This window comes from Stegostoma tigrinum, chromosome 16, assembly GCF_030684315.1.
Source record: "Stegostoma tigrinum isolate sSteTig4 chromosome 16, sSteTig4.hap1, whole genome shotgun sequence".
Classification (NCBI taxonomy): Eukaryota; Metazoa; Chordata; class Chondrichthyes; order Orectolobiformes; family Stegostomatidae; genus Stegostoma; species Stegostoma tigrinum.
The window spans coordinates 39,326,376-39,343,750 of NC_081369.1; the positions used below are offsets into that span (position 1 = coordinate 39,326,376).

Consider the following 17,375-nt stretch of genomic DNA (forward strand, 5'->3'; position numbering starts at 1 on the left):
GGACCCGGGTAGTACTGCTGCCCCGCTCAAAGATGGCGGATCTGTCGCTGTGGGCGATGCAGATTATTTTTACTGTACACGTAGAAACTGGCCGGTAATGTTTTAGATGCAACTTGTAATAAGGCGATCGCAACCTACTAAAGTGTCCTGATTCTAAAAGCGGAAAATGCCGGGAAACCTCAGCTGGTTTGGCACCCTTAAAGACAATATCTTTTCAGTCCATCTTTGTCTGAACATGCATTTTCTGTTTTATTTCAAATTTACAGCATCCATGGTATTTTGGTTTTAAATTTCCAGTCGCAGGTCGAACTATTTCTTGTGGGCTGAAGCAGTAAGTTTTTCTTTAAAAGAATCGCCATACTGTGAAAATAAACTAGGGAGCAAGATCTGAAGACTGTAATTAAACATTATCTCTAATTAAACTACATAGTTTACTTTCAGAGAGCGCAGACATGAGGGGCGGAATGGTTTTCTAGTTTGCCATGTATGTTCCTATATATCTATAAATTCCTTTAGGCCCCATCAGTATCGTAAAGCAGTACGACGTTTAGTGTTTCCCCTAGGAGAAAGATCAATTACCACTGGCCACAGGTTTTTAATTGATTTGTAGAATAATCAGGGGAGTTCATGTGGCAGAAATCGCAATTTATTTAAAAAGAACCCAGATCTGCAGCGAACTGCCATAATGTTTAAGGCCACACGGATCACGTGCTGGTAAGAGATAGTAGGAACTGCCGATGCTGGGGTCTGAGAAAAACAGTGTGCGGAGCTGGAGGAACACAGCAGACCAAGCAACATCAGAGGAGCGGGAAAGCTGACGTTTCGGACCTAGACCCTTCTTCAGAAATGAGGGAGGGGAGGGGGGCTCTGAAATAAATAGAGAGGGAGGGGCGGTGATAGAAGGTGGATAGAGGATCAGATAGGATGGGAGAAAAGACTGACAAGTCAGGGAGGTGAGGATGAAGATAGTAAAGGTGTGTAGGTAGGAAGTGGGGCTGAGGGTTGGTCAGTGAGGAGGGAGGGACGTATAGGTGTGAGGGAAGACAGACAGGTCAAGGAAGCCGGAAAGAGATTGGGAGCTGGTCTTGGGATGAGGCCGTGGATGGGGAGATTTTGAAGCTAGTAAAGTTCACATTGAGACCATTGGGTTGTAGGCTTCCAAGACAGAAAATGAAGCTCTGTTCCTCCAGTTTCAGGTGGCATTGTTGTGACACCGGAGGAGGCCCAGGATGACATATCGTCCAAAGAATGAGAAGGGGAGCTGAAGTGGTTTGCGACTTGGAGGTGTTGTTGTTTGTTGCAAACCGAGCGTGGGTGCTCCACAGAGTGGTTTCCAACTGTGTGCTTGGTCTCCCTGCTGTAGAGGAGACTACATCTGGAACAATGGATACAATAGACCACATTAGCGGATGTGCAGGTGACTACCTGTTTAATCTGGAAGGTTTTATTGGGGCCAGGGATAGAGGTGGGAGGGGAAAGTGTAGGGACTGGTGTGGCACCTCCTGCACTTGCAGGGAAAGGTGCCGGGGTTGGTGGGGCTAGCGGGGAGTGTAGAGCAGGTGAGGGAGTCGCGGACAGAGTGGTCCCTCCAGAAGGCAGATAAGGGTGGCGAGGGAAATATATCCTTCATAGTGGGGTCAGATTGCAGGTGGTGGAAATGGCAGAGAATAATGCATTGAATCTGGAGCTTAATGGGGTGATAGGTGAGGACAAGGGGAATTCTGTCTTTGTTTTTATTGCGGGGAGTGGGTGTGAGGCTGAGGTGCGGGAAATGCAAGAGATGCTGTTGAGGGCGTTTTTGACCACAGTGGGGTGGGGGTGTGAAATTGCGGTCCTTGAAAAATGCAGATATCTGGGATGTCCAGGAGTGGAACGCCTCATCTTGGGAGCAGATGCGGTGGAGGCAGAGGAATTGAGAATAGGGGATCGCATTCTCACAGGAAAGTGGGTGAGAGGACGATTATAATCTAGGTAGTTGATGGACTCGGTGGGGATGAAATAGATATCAGTTTCAAGGTGGTTACCAGAGATGGAGACAGAGACATCCAGGAAGGACAGAGAGCTGTCAGAGATGGTCCAGGTGAACTTGAGGTTGGGGTGAAAAGTGTTAATAAAGTTGATGAGCTGTTCAAACTCCTCGTGGGAGCACAAGGCAGCACCGATACTGTCATCGATGTAACGGAGGAATCGGTGGAGGATGGGGCCAGTATAGCTACGGAAGAGGGACTGTTCCACGTATCCTACAGAGCTTGGGCCCATGCAGGTACCTCTGACCACCCCTTTCGTCTCTAGGAAGTAGGAGTAATTAAAGGAGAAGTTGTTATGGGTAAGGACAAGTTCAGTTAGGCGGATAACGGTGTTGGTGGAGGGAGACTGGTTGGGCCTGCGGGAGAGGAAGAAGTGGTGAGCTTTTAGACCATCTACATGGGAATGTAAGTATACAGGGATTGGACGTCCATGGTGAAGATGAGATGTTAAAGATGAGGTGCTGGTAAATTGGATTAAAAAGTGACTAAAGCAGAACTTGCTGGAAAAGCTCAGCATGTTTGGCACCATCTGTGAAGAGAAATTAGGGTTAGCGTTTCGGTTCTGATAACCCTTCCTCGGAATTAGATTGGATTTAAAAGTGCTATCCGACCACTGCAGACGTATGGGCTGAATGACCTGTTTCAGTGCTGTGACTTTTGTACGGTGTAGTTGAGCCACGTTAGCGTAGCAATCTAATAACTAAGTTATAAATAATTTTAAAATCTGTCAACACGGAACTGCACACGATACATCCAAATTCAAAGCAGAAAACCCTTGAAGGTTTCGAATGATCAGCCAACATTTGTGGAGCAAGCTGGTGTTTATGTTTCAGTCAGTGAAGGAAATGTCTTTATAGACATTAACCTTTAGGGTCTCTATCCATCAATGATGAGTATTTCAGTCCTGAGGAAGGGTCACCAGACCCGAAACGTTAACTCTGTTTTATCCTTCACAGACGCTGCCAGACCTGCTGAGCTTTTCCAGCAACTTTGTTTTTGTTCATGAGTATTTTTAAAATGTTCTGATTTTATTTTAGCTTCCAGCATCTGTCGTATTTTGTTGCTGATGAAAGGACAAAAGTTCGATATAAATGTACCAAATGATTAAACTTTTTCTAAAAAATGGAACTCAGGATTTGTTAATAATGTTCATGTCTCACCCAATTTGAGTTGCAACTTTTACAGTTTTAACTCTATATTTCTAGATGTCTTTGCACTTCTGCACCATCTAATTTCTAAACAACAAAAAAGAAGAGTAATTCTGTTAGCCTAACATCAATCACTGGGAAAATGCTGGAAACGAAAGTGCTTATTAAGGAAATCATAACTTTGGACTTAAAAACGTGTGATTCAACCAAATTATGGTGTACAAAAGAGAAATCTAATTGACCATTAGTGTATGGTGGATAAAAGCCAAATGTGGTATATCTAGATATCGAAACAGCATTGGATAATGTCCCATACAAAATGTTAGTGCAAGGTGAGTTGAGGATGATCAGAAAGCAGAAGGTGGACATGAACAGGGGTTTTTTAGGTTGTAATTAGTGGTATGTTAAAAGGATCAGAGTTGGAGCGTCAGTTATTTACATTATATATTCGCGAATTGAATGAAGAGAGTAATGTGCCTTAAGTTTGATGACTAAGTTCTCAGACTATTATGTAAATAATTGTTAAAAAAAGGGCAGCACAGAGTGATCTGGGTGTTCCTGTGCACTGACGGCTCAGCTGTATAGGAGAAAGAAGAGCGAAAGAGCAATATTAATTGGGGATTCTCTAATTAGAACAACAAATAGGCATTTCTGCAGCTATGAATGTGACTGTAGATGGTATCTTTCCTCCTTGGTCAAGGATGTTACAGAATGGCTGCAGGACATTTTTCTTGGGGAGGATGAAGAACCAGAGATTGTGGTCAACGTCTGTACCAATGATTTAGGTAGGAGGGCGAGGTGGTTCTGCAAGCAGATTTCAGTGAGCTAGAAAATAGATTATAAAACAAGAACTTCCAAACCAGTAACCTCAGAATTACCTCCGTTCCAGTATGCTAGGGAGCATAGAAATAGGAAAATTGATCATATGGCTAGAAAACTGGTTTAGGAGGGAGGGCATCACATTCCCAAGGCATTGAAATGTAAGTCCCAATCCTGGAACTAATCTCAATGCTTCAGGAGATTGGGCAAGATCGGACTTTAAGTCCCAGTCCTATCTTGCCCAGTCTCCTGAGGCAGTGAGATTAATTCCGGGACTGGGACTTACATTTACACAGGTAGATCTGCAGGTGCTTTTGGGGTGGGTTTTAATCAGATTAGGAAGGAATGAGAATTTACAGATTCAAGGGAAGTTAAACTAGCAAAAGGAAATAGAAGGTAAGTAGAAGTAGAAGCTGAAATAGAAGATGAAACAATATCACGTCAAGTAGGATCAAAATGATGAATAATGTTAACAGGGCTGAAATAAAGGCAATGCTTCTGAAAACACAGAATTCTTGAAAACATTGACAATTTTATTCTACAAATTGTGGAAAATGTATATGAAATAATTGCTAGTATAGGGATGTGGCTACAGGATAACTGAAATTGGGAACTAAATATTCAAAGTTATCCTACATTTAGGAGGGAATGGGCAAAAAGGAAATTCCTAATAAGGGGTGAGATCAGTACATTAGAAAGAGAGGATCTTGAATCTAAGTATTAATATTTAGAATTAATTTGTGTGGAGCTAAGAAACAGATAGGGGAGCAAACATTGGTAAGAATTGTTTATGTAATACTGAAGTTTAGTGCTAATGTTAGACATGCACTAAATCAGGATACTAGAGATACATGTAACATGAGTAATAAAATAATAACAAACAATTTCATTTTACATAAAAACTGGATTAGCCAAAGCGGTATTAATGCTGTGCAGAACAGATTCCTAGAGTGTACAAAATGAGTTTCTGGGACAGTATTTTAAGGAGCTATCTAGGGATCAAGCTATTTTGGATTTGGTGTGTAATGAGAAAGGTCTAATTAGAAATCTTACTATAAAGAAGCCTTTGGGAAATAGTGATCACACAATGATAGGATTTAACATTAAGTTTGAATATGACATCGTTCATTATGAAAACTCGCATCTGTAAATCTCAGTAAGGGAAATTTTAAGTGATGAGCTGACAATGGTGTATTGGGAAAATACACAATGATTTGATGCTAGAAAAGCATCATTATTTAAATAAGTCCTATATGATGTACAACAGATATACATTAATTTAATGCACAAACACCCAAGGGAAATGGTGAATGAACCAGGGTTAATGGAAAAGTTAAATTTCACATGGGATTAAATGAAGTGGCTGAGAAAAATGCCAGAAATAGTGGTAAACATAGAAAATAAGTGGCCTTTCGAACCTGCATCACCATTCACACCATTCAATATGACCATGGCCGAACATGCAATTTCACAATCCCGTTCCTGCTTTCTCTTCATATCTTTTGATCCCTTTAGCCACAAGGGGCACATCCAGCTCCCTCCTGAATATATCTAATAAACTGGCCCCAACAGCTTCCTTTGGGACAGAATGCCACAGTTTCACAACTCTCTGAGTGAAGAAGTTCTTCCTCATCTCATTCCTGACTTGAGTTACCCCTTAAACCTGAGGATTGGGAGCAATTCAGGCTGCAGCAAAGGAGGGCCAATAAGCTGACAGGAACAGGGGAAAAAAGAAAGATATGAATGCAAGCTTCTCAAGGTATATGAAAGGGGAAAAAAGCAAGGATAAATGGGCACCCATTGCAGGTGAGGTCAAGAGAATTTACATTGGCTAACAAGATAATGGCAGTGAAACTAAACAGTTACTTTGCATCAGTCCTCATGCGAGAAGATACAGAAAATCTCCCAGAAATACTAAGCAAACAGGATTTGTGTGACTGAACAGCCAGAAGACATTCGTAAAGAGATGCTACTTGAAAAATCAGTTGGATTGAGGGTTTAAAGATCTCCTGAACCATATGAGTTTCATCTAGAGTGTTTAAGGAAGTAGCTTTTGAGATAATACATTGGTCGTTATCATTCATAATTTGATATATTCTTGCAAAGCTGCTGCTAACTGGAAGGTAGCAGACTGTAACCCTACTATTTAAGAGGGGAGGGAGTGAAGAACTATGAGCCTCTTCCCTCACTGTCAGTCATAGGGAAAATGTTAAAATATTATAAAAGATGTAATAACTGAACATTCTGAAAACATTAGTAAATTGGGCAGTCAGCATGGATTTATGAAAGGGAAATCATGTTTGACAAAATTGTTGGAGTTATTTGTCGAATAGACAAAGGAGAATTAGTAAGATTTACAAGGATGTTGCCAGGGTTGGAGGGTTTGAACTATCGGGAGAGGCCGAATAGGCTCGGGCAATTTTCTATGGAGTGTTGGAGGCTGAGGGGTGACCATATTAAGGTTTATAAAATCGTGAGGGGCATGGATAGGGTGAATAGTCAAGGTCTTTTCCCCAGGATAGGGAAGTGCAAAACCAGAGGGCATTTGTTTAAGGTGAGATGGGAAAGATTTAAAAAGGACCTAATGGGCAACCTTTTCACCCAGAGGGTGGTGCGTGTATGGAATGAACTGCCAGAGGAAATGGTGAAGGCTGGTAAGCTACAACATTTAAAAGTTATCTGGATGGGTATATGAATAGGAAGCATTTAGAGGGAAATGGGCCAAATGCTGGATTAAGTGGGATTAGATTAATTTAGGGTATCTGGTTGGTGCGTACAAGTGGACCAAAGGGTCTGCTTCTGTGCTGTACATCTCTATGATTGGATTTTCAAATTGCTTTTTTATAAAATCTTACACAAATTAGTAAATAAAATTACAGCACATGGTAGTAGTATGAGAGATATATACTAGTACGGATTGAGAATTGTTTAATAGACTAAAAGCAGAGTAGGAATAAATGGATCATGGATCATTCTCAAGATGGCAGGCTTTTACCAGTGGGGTACTAAAATGTCAGCATTAGGTCCACAGTTGTTCATGATCTATACAAATGATCTGAATCAAGGGATCAATTGTATTATTTTCTGACTTTGGTGATGATACTGATGGGTGGGAATGTGCTTATGAGGAGAACAGAAAGGGGTTACAAAAGAACTTGCACTGACTAAGTGAATGGGCGAGAGTATGGCAGATGGAATATAATTAGTGTGGCCTTTATTGAATATCACAATGAGCTTACATGCAGAGCAAGAAATTAGGAAGGCACATATGTTGCTATTAATTTCAATGTTATTTGAGGATAGAAGATGTCTTGTTGCATTTGTATAGAGCCTTGGCGAGACTGCACCTGGAGTATTGTGTAGTTTTGGCCTCCTTATCCAAGTAAGATTGTACTTATTATAGCAAGAATTCAATTGAGGTTCACATGATTAATCTCTGGAGTGGTGGGATTGTATTACAACAAGAGATTGAGGAAATTGGGTGTGTATTCCCTGGAATGATGCTTTGAATGATGAGGTGTTATCACTGCAACATATACATTTCTTACATGGCATGAAAGGCTGGATGTGGATATTTAACCTAGCTGATGACTCAGATCAGGGACATTATGTCAGGATGAGATGTAGATCATATAAGACTGAGATGAGGAGGAACTTATTGACTCAGAATGGTGAATCTTTGGAAATCTCTATGTCAGAGATCTGTGGAAGCTCACTCATTGGCATGTTACACAGAAATCAATAATATTCTGTTGACTAATTACATTAAGGGATGCAGTGGAATTGAGCTAAAATGTAGGCCTTAATCTAATTGGGTGGTGGGGTGGGCTTGATGGGCTGAAGGGTTGCTCCTGTGTTCCTGTAACATAAGGATTTTGAAGGGGCTTGGTGAGATAAATACGGAGAGACTCTTTTCAAAACAAAAAACAGAATTGTTGAAGAAAATCAGCAGTCTGGCAGCATTTGTGACAGAAAGCAGAACTGTTGTTTTAACCAAATCAGTATGAACTTCATTCTTGATAAACCACCAAAAGTTATATACCTGAAATACCAAATGTTTACTGTATTGTCATATCTATCACGATATCTGAATAGTTGGTTGAAACGGAGTGAGAAGGCCCTAAGTTTTATTTAAGGCAAAGTTGCATTATTATTTAGGTGACTTATGATGTAAATAAAGTATGAATGTGTATACCTCCTCCATTACGTTTCTATTACTTAATGTGTGTTTTTACTTTGATAATGTGGACCTCTTGATCAACTGGAATATTTCAGCAATTGGTACATTGGTGTTCCCATAGGTGCCCATAATTAAACATTTACTGTAATTAGGAAAAGGTGATATTTATGCTGATGATGAGGGGGGGGATGGGGAGAAGAAATAATAATTAGATCCAAGAAACTTCCCTTGTGAACTTGGTGATAAAGATACTTTTAACATAGTTTTACTTATTTACTTTCCAATATTCACGGTGCAGTTTGTCCCTGTCTTTGAAACTTGTGATGCCACATTTGTCAAAATGTGGCATCTCTCATTTCAAGACATTAGACTTGTGTCATTTTGCATCTACATTTCATGTAGTTGTACTAAGTTATGCTTTTTGGGAAAGTGATGGGTAAGCCATAGCCTAGTTATATTATTGCTAGACTCTTAATCCAGAAACTCAGCTAATGTTCTGGGGACTCGGGTTTGAAACCCACCACAGCAGATACTGAAATTTGAATTCAATAGTAATCTAGAATTAAGAATCTATTGATGACCACGAAACCGTTGGCAGTTGTTGGAAAAACCCCATCTAGTTCACTAATTTCCTTCAAGGAAGGAAATCTGCCATCCTCACTTGGTCTGGCCTATATGACACTCCAGACATCAGTCACTCTCAACTGTGCTCTGAAATGGCCCAGCTATTCAGTTCAGATGCAACTAGGGACAGGCGATAAATGCTGGTCAGCTAGCGATGCCAGTGTCCCGCTAGTAAATTAAAAAACATCTCTGACAATATAGAGACCAGAAAATTCATGCCTGTGTTCAATACCTATATTTTTCCGCAGCAAATATTCTTTACAGTAAATTCTCACTATAATATGCACTGTTTTGTTTTACTTCAACAAGAGTTTTCAATGGGTCTGGTTTTTGCATTTAGCTTTGCGAGTTTAGATCAGTGTTGTTACACATCAGGTGTGACACAAATTCATAACCAATTAGTGGCATTTTGTAGCAGCTCTCCCATTTACCAACTCTGAGGTTCATCAACAAACCACACTGCATGACCCTCTGACTCAACTGTCTGGCTTGTGGTTTGCCCTGGTCACCTGGCAATTCAGAAATGCTGTCAAAGTCATAGGTTGTTTTTTGCGGCTATTCTCCTCAGCCATAACCCATAGCAAAGCTTCAAGACAGGGAAGCAGTAAATGGGAAGTCAGCTAGCAGTGAGATGAGCAGGAAGGCACCAAGGGTGAAGTAAAAAGAGTTATGTTTTTAGGTATTTTAAGTTATCTTGCATTTAGGTTTACAGGGCATAACATTTTAATTGTCTTTCTGATAGGAAACATCATACAGAACCTTAAATCTTTGACATTGGATTTTTCCATTAAAACCAATTTACTTAACAATTTAGTTTAAAGTTACACTTTCAGGGCAATTATTTAAACCTAGAATTTTATGCTACATGCTTGTATCAAATTTCCCTACCTTACACTTTTGACATATACTGCTAAAGTTATGCATGATTTTTGTAGTTTTGTCTTTCCTGTGTACAGTGACATAAGTGAAAAATATGTCTTAGGTACACATGACAGTTGTTAGCTGGTTGGTTTAATTTATATAAGCATTCTACTTTGTTGGTTGACCACTTGGTGCTCAGAGGTGATTTTTGTTAAACTCAAAAGATACAAGTGCATACTGTACATTAGTGGACAATATCAAATTGTATTGCTAGAGTTAAGGTAAACAAGAATGTTTTCCCCCCCATTTTTAAATAATTTGTTCATGAGTTTAATTGTTGGAAAGATGGACTGATAGTGTTCATTTTCCTGAGGAAGTAATGATTAAGAATGAAATGGTAACTCAGAAATCATAACTTCTGAAGACACATAAACAAGAGGACATGGATGATTGCCTAATTATTTTGATGTTGAGTGTGTAAAGTCAGTAGTGCACAATTATATTGTATAAAATTGTTGGTGTCACTTAAAGTCCCAAGATAGAAAATAGCTGATCTTCTTGGGATCAAAACTCATTTATCTGAGAAATTCCTTACTTGTGGCGCATTAGGCTAGGATATAACCTTGTTGTGGGAACACAGAAACAGGACTAGGCCATTCTGCCACTCAAACCTGCTCCTCCACTCTAAGTCATGACTGATAAATTTAACTCAACACTATGTTCCAGTGCTACTTCTATATCTCTATCATGTTATAAAAGAACAATACAGCACATACAACATACAATTCGGCCCCCCAAGCCTGCAGCGACACATTTTGCCCTTCCATAGTAAAACCGTCTTCAGTTACAGGATCTGTATCTCTCTATTTCTTTCCTACTCATGTATTCAAACAGGTGCCACTAGAATGCTGCTATTATGTCCGTTTCCACCACCTCTGGCAACGTGTTCCAGTCACTCACCACTGGAGAGAGAGAAAAACTTGACTCGCACATCGGACCTTGTCCCCCTAGTAATTGACTCCTCCACCCTGAAAAAAAGCGCCTCATACTTTCCACTCTATCCATGCCCTTCATAATCTTATAAACTTCTATCAGGTCACCCCTCAACCTTCTGTATTTAGTGAAAACAAACCAAGTCTATCCAACCTTTTTCTGGAAATCTATTGATCTTGATTTTGAAACTGAAACATAATCAATGACTTAAGTTTCCACAGCTGATATACAGAATCTAATGATTCGTTACCATTTGAGTAGAGCATTTCCTCATTCAAGTCCAAAATGTCTTGCCCCTTATTGTGAGCCTGTAACTCAGAGCAAATTTGTAGATATATAGTCCCTTCCACAGCCCATAAAAAGTATTTCATTGGCTGCAAACCATTTAAGTATAAGGTAGGAACGCCCGAGTTTATTCAGTGATAGGTTATTATCTCTCTCCAACACCTTTATTCTAAAGTGTCACACTTTTTGTCTGACATCCAGTACTAGATGAACAGAAATTTCTTCCATTTGAATACTGGGAAGCCAAAGCCATTAGGGCTCTACTGTAAACAGCAACATATAAAGATACACATCATCACTAAGACCAATTATCTCCACAGCATTAATGGCAACCAGTTTTGGCCGTGCCTCATTTTACCTGCTGCTGACACTTTCATCCATGCATTTTTTGTTATCTCTGAACTTAAATATTCCAAAAGTTCTCTGTAGCTTTTCCCAACCCAATCCTCCATAACCTTAAGGTAACGTAAAACTGTGCTGTCTGTTTATTTACCATAGCAAGTAGGAATTGAAGATTCCACATCCACCCCATCAAACTCTGGAGAGTGTTTTTTTCCATTATTCTTTCATAAAATACAGATGTTGCTGCAGAGGCCAACATTTACTGCATAGCCCTAACTTCCTTTGAAGTGAATCATTTTCCAGACCATTTCAGGAGCAGTCATGAATCAACCACATTTCTGTGGATTTCAAGTCATGCTTAGGACAGACGGGGTAGGAAGCACATTTCTATCTTTAAAAGAAATTTATGGACCAGATGAGCTTTTACAACAATTGATGCTAGTTTCATCCCCATTACTGAAAATAATTTTCAATTCTAGATTTCTTTAAGTTAATTAAAGAAGAGCAAAAGTGACGCTAAATCTCTGACCTAAACACACAATTCTAGAAAAACAGAGCATACCAAGGGGATGTTTCTTTGTAAATAACTCAGCTATCATTTCAAACTTATAATTTTTTGCAGAGTGAAAACATTAACATTGCCTTTCTGCACAAATGCTGCCTGATCTATTGTTATGTAAATGAAATTAGTCCAAGTTAGTGACTGAGCCTGGAAAGCTGGTAGATATGGTGAATTTCCATTGAATTAGACATTTTATGCATTGGATTTTGTATAACTCCAAAATATGTTGTAAACATGAGTCAGTCATACAAAAAAGTGAACGTGAATAATTTTCATTTATATTAAAAGCTTTCATGAGCTTGGGACATCCAAGTAATTTAGTCAGTTTTTGTAAGATACAAAAACAGTAATAGATAAGTGACCAAGTAATTCGTTGCCATGATGTTGATTGAAGGATAAATACTAGACAAGGTGCAGACAACTCCTTTAATCTTCAAATCGTGCCATATGAACATTTACATCCATTTTAGTACACAGGGTCTCACTTTGTCATCTGAAAGAAGGGAGTTTCTTGCCACCTTTTGACTAACTTCATGGCTTTCATCTAGTGCAATCATATGAAAAGGTGTTATTCAAGCAGAAATTCAATATATCTTAAGTTATAAATTATTTGAAATCACTTAAGATTTTCCAGCACTCCATTGTAAAAAAGAAATTGGGTGAATAAAATGCCAGCTATATGTAGCAAACGTGCTTTGATGAATATTTTAGTAAAGTTTGGAGCCCAGTCTCAAATAATTTAACAATTCTCAAGCTGCAGTTAAAAACAATATAGTAGCACATATTTTACATGACAAGTATTAAATAATTTATATGACTATACAAATATTCACGATAATTCACCTGAATGTAATTTTCAGATAAAGGCATTCAAAAGCTAATCAATTTAACTTATAAAAACAGATGGTTTCTGTTGTAATTTTATTCATCATCCATTTACCAATGGATTAAATAACATAGAAGTCTGTGTCCTGGTCCAAAAAATTTGAAAACATGTTACCTGATGAAAGAAAACAAAAGTCATTCCAAGAAGATATTTAAAATTCATCAGCAATGTCTGCTGTAATTGACCCTTTAAAAATGTAGTGGTTTCCAAACATCGAATGATGTTGCGTTACTGACTACAACGCTATTTATTCCCAAGTATTGATACCCCTGTGGGTTTAATGCACAACGTGATAATAACAGCAAAAATTACACATCAGTGTTTCACATTTTCAGTACTGTGTGTTCAGTTATCCACTAAAACAGGATAGCAGACAGAATTACAGATTTGGTCTAGGTGATCTCAATCTACCAAAGTGGAAACAGAAAAATAGCTGAGATAAATCATGATTTCACTAGACAGTGATAAACGTTGAACATGAAAATGTTGGATTAGGCCAGGTCAAATATGAAAAAAAAACTGATGAACAGTAATATTTCCAGCTGTTTCACTCAAATTCTGAGAAAGTAAGATTGTTATACATTTCACAGAAGCTATGCATTTATAAAAGGACAAATATTTAATGTACATACACCAGTGAGACAGCAACTATTTGCCCACAAGTGCTTTCCAGGAAATTACAAGTTCTTCATCATCTGAATCCTTTTACATTACAGCCTTAGCTCAGATCAGAAGATATACAGGTCAGTGAATTCCAAAACTCAATCACCAATCTCACAAAACTGGACAATTTCAAATCCAGAAAACATCTGAAGCCTTAAAGCTGGCTTCATCTCACCTGGGTTGTTCAGGAAATCAGATTTTTTCCCACTTTTGATTGTTACCTAATGACCATCGTTGGAAATACTGAACAACCAGAAAGGCTTTTTGGTATAGCTATACACGAAGCTCCAGGTATTTGTGGAACCATATCTCAACAGGAGTCAGTTCTTCAAAGATGGGAAGATAACAATGCAAAAATAAAAGCTACAGACTATTGCTTTTAAGGCTGTATTCAAACAGGAGACCAAATAAATTCTTACACAGTCAGCATTCTGTACTCCAAGGTTTAGTTTAACCATAATCACCATCATAATAAGGCATTGTGTAACTAGAATGTATAACTGGAATAAATTATTCAACAGAAAACAATAAATCTTCTGTATCCATGAAATCACAAATCACAAATTCATCTCTACGCCAAAAAAAAACTAAGTATCAACAAAAACCAAAATGTGTTGGCAAAAATCCGTATTTGGAATAGGCACGCTGCAATTAATGTTAAATTATAGAAACTATTTTTACATACTCGTTAAGCAAGAGATTATGCTTTTATTAAAATTGTGCCTCTGTTTATTAACATATTTTAAAATACAGCAACATAATTTGCCCAGTTAGAAGTAATACTGTAGTACAGTCATTCCTCCATATACATAATTTTTACCCTTTTTTAAAACAAGCTCCACACTCTCAAATTTCATCATTCACAGGGGCTCTCAGGATTGGAACCCTCACGGATACGGAGGAATGCCTATACTACAATATCACTTCTAACTGGGCAAATTGTGTGGTTGCATTTTAAAGCACTGAATAAATAGAGGCACAATTTTAATAAAAGCACAATATATTGCTTAAAAAGGAAAAACAGTTTCTGTAATTTAACATTAATGACCATGTGCCTATTCCAAATGGTACACAGCAGACTTTTTTCCATTAAATATATGTGTTCATCAGTAGTTAGCAGTAATCAACTTCCAACAATTATCCTTGATTCTTGTGATTCCAGTTTTCCCAAAATTCTTTACTGTTCATTTTTTTTTAAACAAGACAACACCAATCACTAGATAGTATTTATATGCAGTCAGCTTAGACTGGATTTAGGTTTTGTTCATCATCCTGTACGTGCCTTGCTGAAGGTCTGTCATCTCCTGTATCTTGTTTGTCTTTCTCAGCTTCAATCCAGCTCTGAGGTGGAATCATTTTCTTTGGGCCAAAAGGTGGAGCACCAATGAGCACTTCAATGTCATCATAGTTTAGAACTTCCTTCTCCACGAGTGCATTTGCAAGCTAAAATTAAAAGTGAAAGGACTTTGAACAGAAGATTCAGTTTTGTTTAAAAATTAGATTTGAATTTTACATTTCAAATTATGGTGTCTAGGTTCAAAAAGATTAAGTTACATGCTACAACTTGAATGCAGTATCTTTGGTAGAAATTTCAAAACAAAAAAAATGTTTGAGTTAGATAGGTTACTTTGGGAGCAGTTACAATTGACCACGACAAGCTATCGTCACATGAAAATGCTACAAGACTTCAGCGTGCTTTTTTAAAAAAAAAATGCCTTCAGGAATGCAGCATTGCTAAAAGCATTTTATGCCATTCCAAATCGTCTTCGAGAAGGTGTATTTGAAACAGTGCAGTTGATCTGATGAACGTACACAGTGTTATAGGGAGCTCCAGTAGCTTGCAGATGGTTGTGTTCTCAAGCATCTGCTTCCCCTTTCCTTCTAAGTGATGGGATACAAATGACACATGCAACAAGAAATGTTTTCCTTCTGGGTGTTAGGTAATTGAATCTTACAGCTGGTATGGTACATTAAATCAACTGGGGTGATGGTAGCGATATTATTATTTTTGGTTGATTGAGAGAGAACAAATGAATCCAGAGTCTGCACTCTGTTGTGAATGTCACGGCTGGAAATAGGTAAAGACAAAGATTGACCTGGGCTCTAATATGATTGTAGTCAAATAGCCCAGAGACAGAGACATTCTCCATCAGGATTCCTATATGAATAGGATCTATTTGAGCAAGTTGACGAGCTGGTAGTGGTTAATTGATACCTGTAGAACTATACCTCTATTTTGTCTTGTTTGATAAAGGGTAAAATCTTGCACAATTGTTGAAAAAAGAAGTTTCCACATTACTATAATGAAAGAACAATAAGTGGAATTTAAAATTACTTTTTAAAGCATCCATTTTAAATTTATCCATGTAGAACATAATTCAGCTGGGATTTCCAACTTGTGATGCTGTAATACAACAATTTTACAAAAATGATCTTCACTAAATCGATCTTCAGCTGTGTAGTATTATAGTTGTGGTTTGTGAATCATGGCATTAAAGCATTGAACAATCCAATGCAAAGAAGAACAATAGTTCAACCAAATACTGAGCTTAAGGTGTCTTGCACAAGAATTAGCATTGTAGATGCCAGTAGTACAATTAAGTTGGAACGACACCAAGGGATACCCACATCCAATTAACAAATTAAAACGTGACAAATAACCTGAATATGTAATCTAATTGGCTTTTTCAGATATGGAAACCCAAAATGGTATGCAAACACCAGGCTTTTTCTTTGGTGACATGTACAAGTTACAACCTCTTGTTGCTGATTTAAAAGTGAGAGTACATGTGAACACAAGTGGAAGGAGAGACAGTATTTAAAAATTTATTTCATCTTTATTATTATTTTTTATTGGTCAAATAACTTACTGTAAGGAGTTTGTCCCGGTTATCCAGTAGGAGCTTCTCCGTGCACCTGTAAGCATTAGCCACTAATAGTTTGGCTTCCTGTAGAATTAAGAAATTGGCGAAAGGATACTTGCATTATTGAAGATAATTACTGGGCACATCCATAAATTGAAGATATGATAACAGTGTGAACTAATTTAATAATGAACAACTTACTCAACTCACCTGTCAATTTACTACCATGGTGTCATAAATTAACTAGTTTCCATAATTCCTTCTACAATAGAACATTGACAACACAATTTTACATATTCCTTTTTCACTTCAGAGGCATTTAAAAGTCAAATATAGCACCAAGCCACATACAGCAACATAAAGTGAGACAGCCAAAAGCTTAGTCAAGGGGGTACACTTTAAAGACCATCATAAAGGAGGAAAAGAGAGGTTGATAGATTGAGGGGCTTTGGAAAGAATTCTTGAGGTTAAGACTTAGACAGGTGAAGGCACAGCAATGGTGCAGCAATTAGGTACTTAGCCTTCCAGATTAAATGAGTGAAGCGCCTAGAAAGTTTCATGACCTGGGGGAAATTACACAGTTGAGAGGAGTATTTGACACTGCAAGCAGTTCAGGCCTGGAGAAAATTAGCTGTCCTTTTAAGCTATGAAGGCTCACACAGTCATTCCATGATAACATACATGCCACAATTTAAATTATTCAATTTGGCAGCTGTACACCTGAAAGATCAGGAATGGAACAAAACTGACTCGCAACATAGCCCTTTCACTTCTTTTTAGTTTTCTTTACTGTTTCCCAGCTGAAATCATACAATTATAGAAACCTTACAACGCAAGGAGGCCATTTGGCCCAACAAGTCTGCAGATCCTCCAAAGAGCATTCCACCCAGACCCATCCTATCTCCATATCCCTGCATTTACCATGGCTAATCCACCTAGCCTGCATGTCCCTTGACACTGGGTTAATTTAGCCAGGCCAACTCACCTGACCTGCACATTTCTGGTCTATGGGAGGATACTGGATCATTGAGGGAAACCCACACAGAACATGCAAACTCTACAGTGATGGTTCGCTCAAGGGTGGAATCAAACCTGGATCCCTGGGGCTGGGAGGCAGCAGT

The 17,375-nt window shown here is 38.4% G+C and overlaps 1 protein-coding gene across 1 annotated transcript in view; it reads right to left on the minus strand.

Moving 5' to 3' along the window:
* Nucleotides 1-12,253: 12,253 nt before the first annotated feature.
* spg7 (SPG7 matrix AAA peptidase subunit, paraplegin) overlaps nucleotides 12,254-17,375 on the minus strand; it is a 62,793-nt gene continuing 57,671 nt past the window's right edge. The window contains exons 16-17 of the mRNA XM_048546395.2: nucleotides 16,261-16,338; nucleotides 12,254-14,833 (exon numbers count right to left, since the gene is read on the minus strand). Coding sequence (XP_048402352.1) covers nucleotides 14,633-14,833; nucleotides 16,261-16,338 — 279 coding nt within the window. The 3' untranslated portion in view covers nucleotides 12,254-14,632. The remainder of the gene's footprint in view (nucleotides 14,834-16,260; nucleotides 16,339-17,375) is intronic.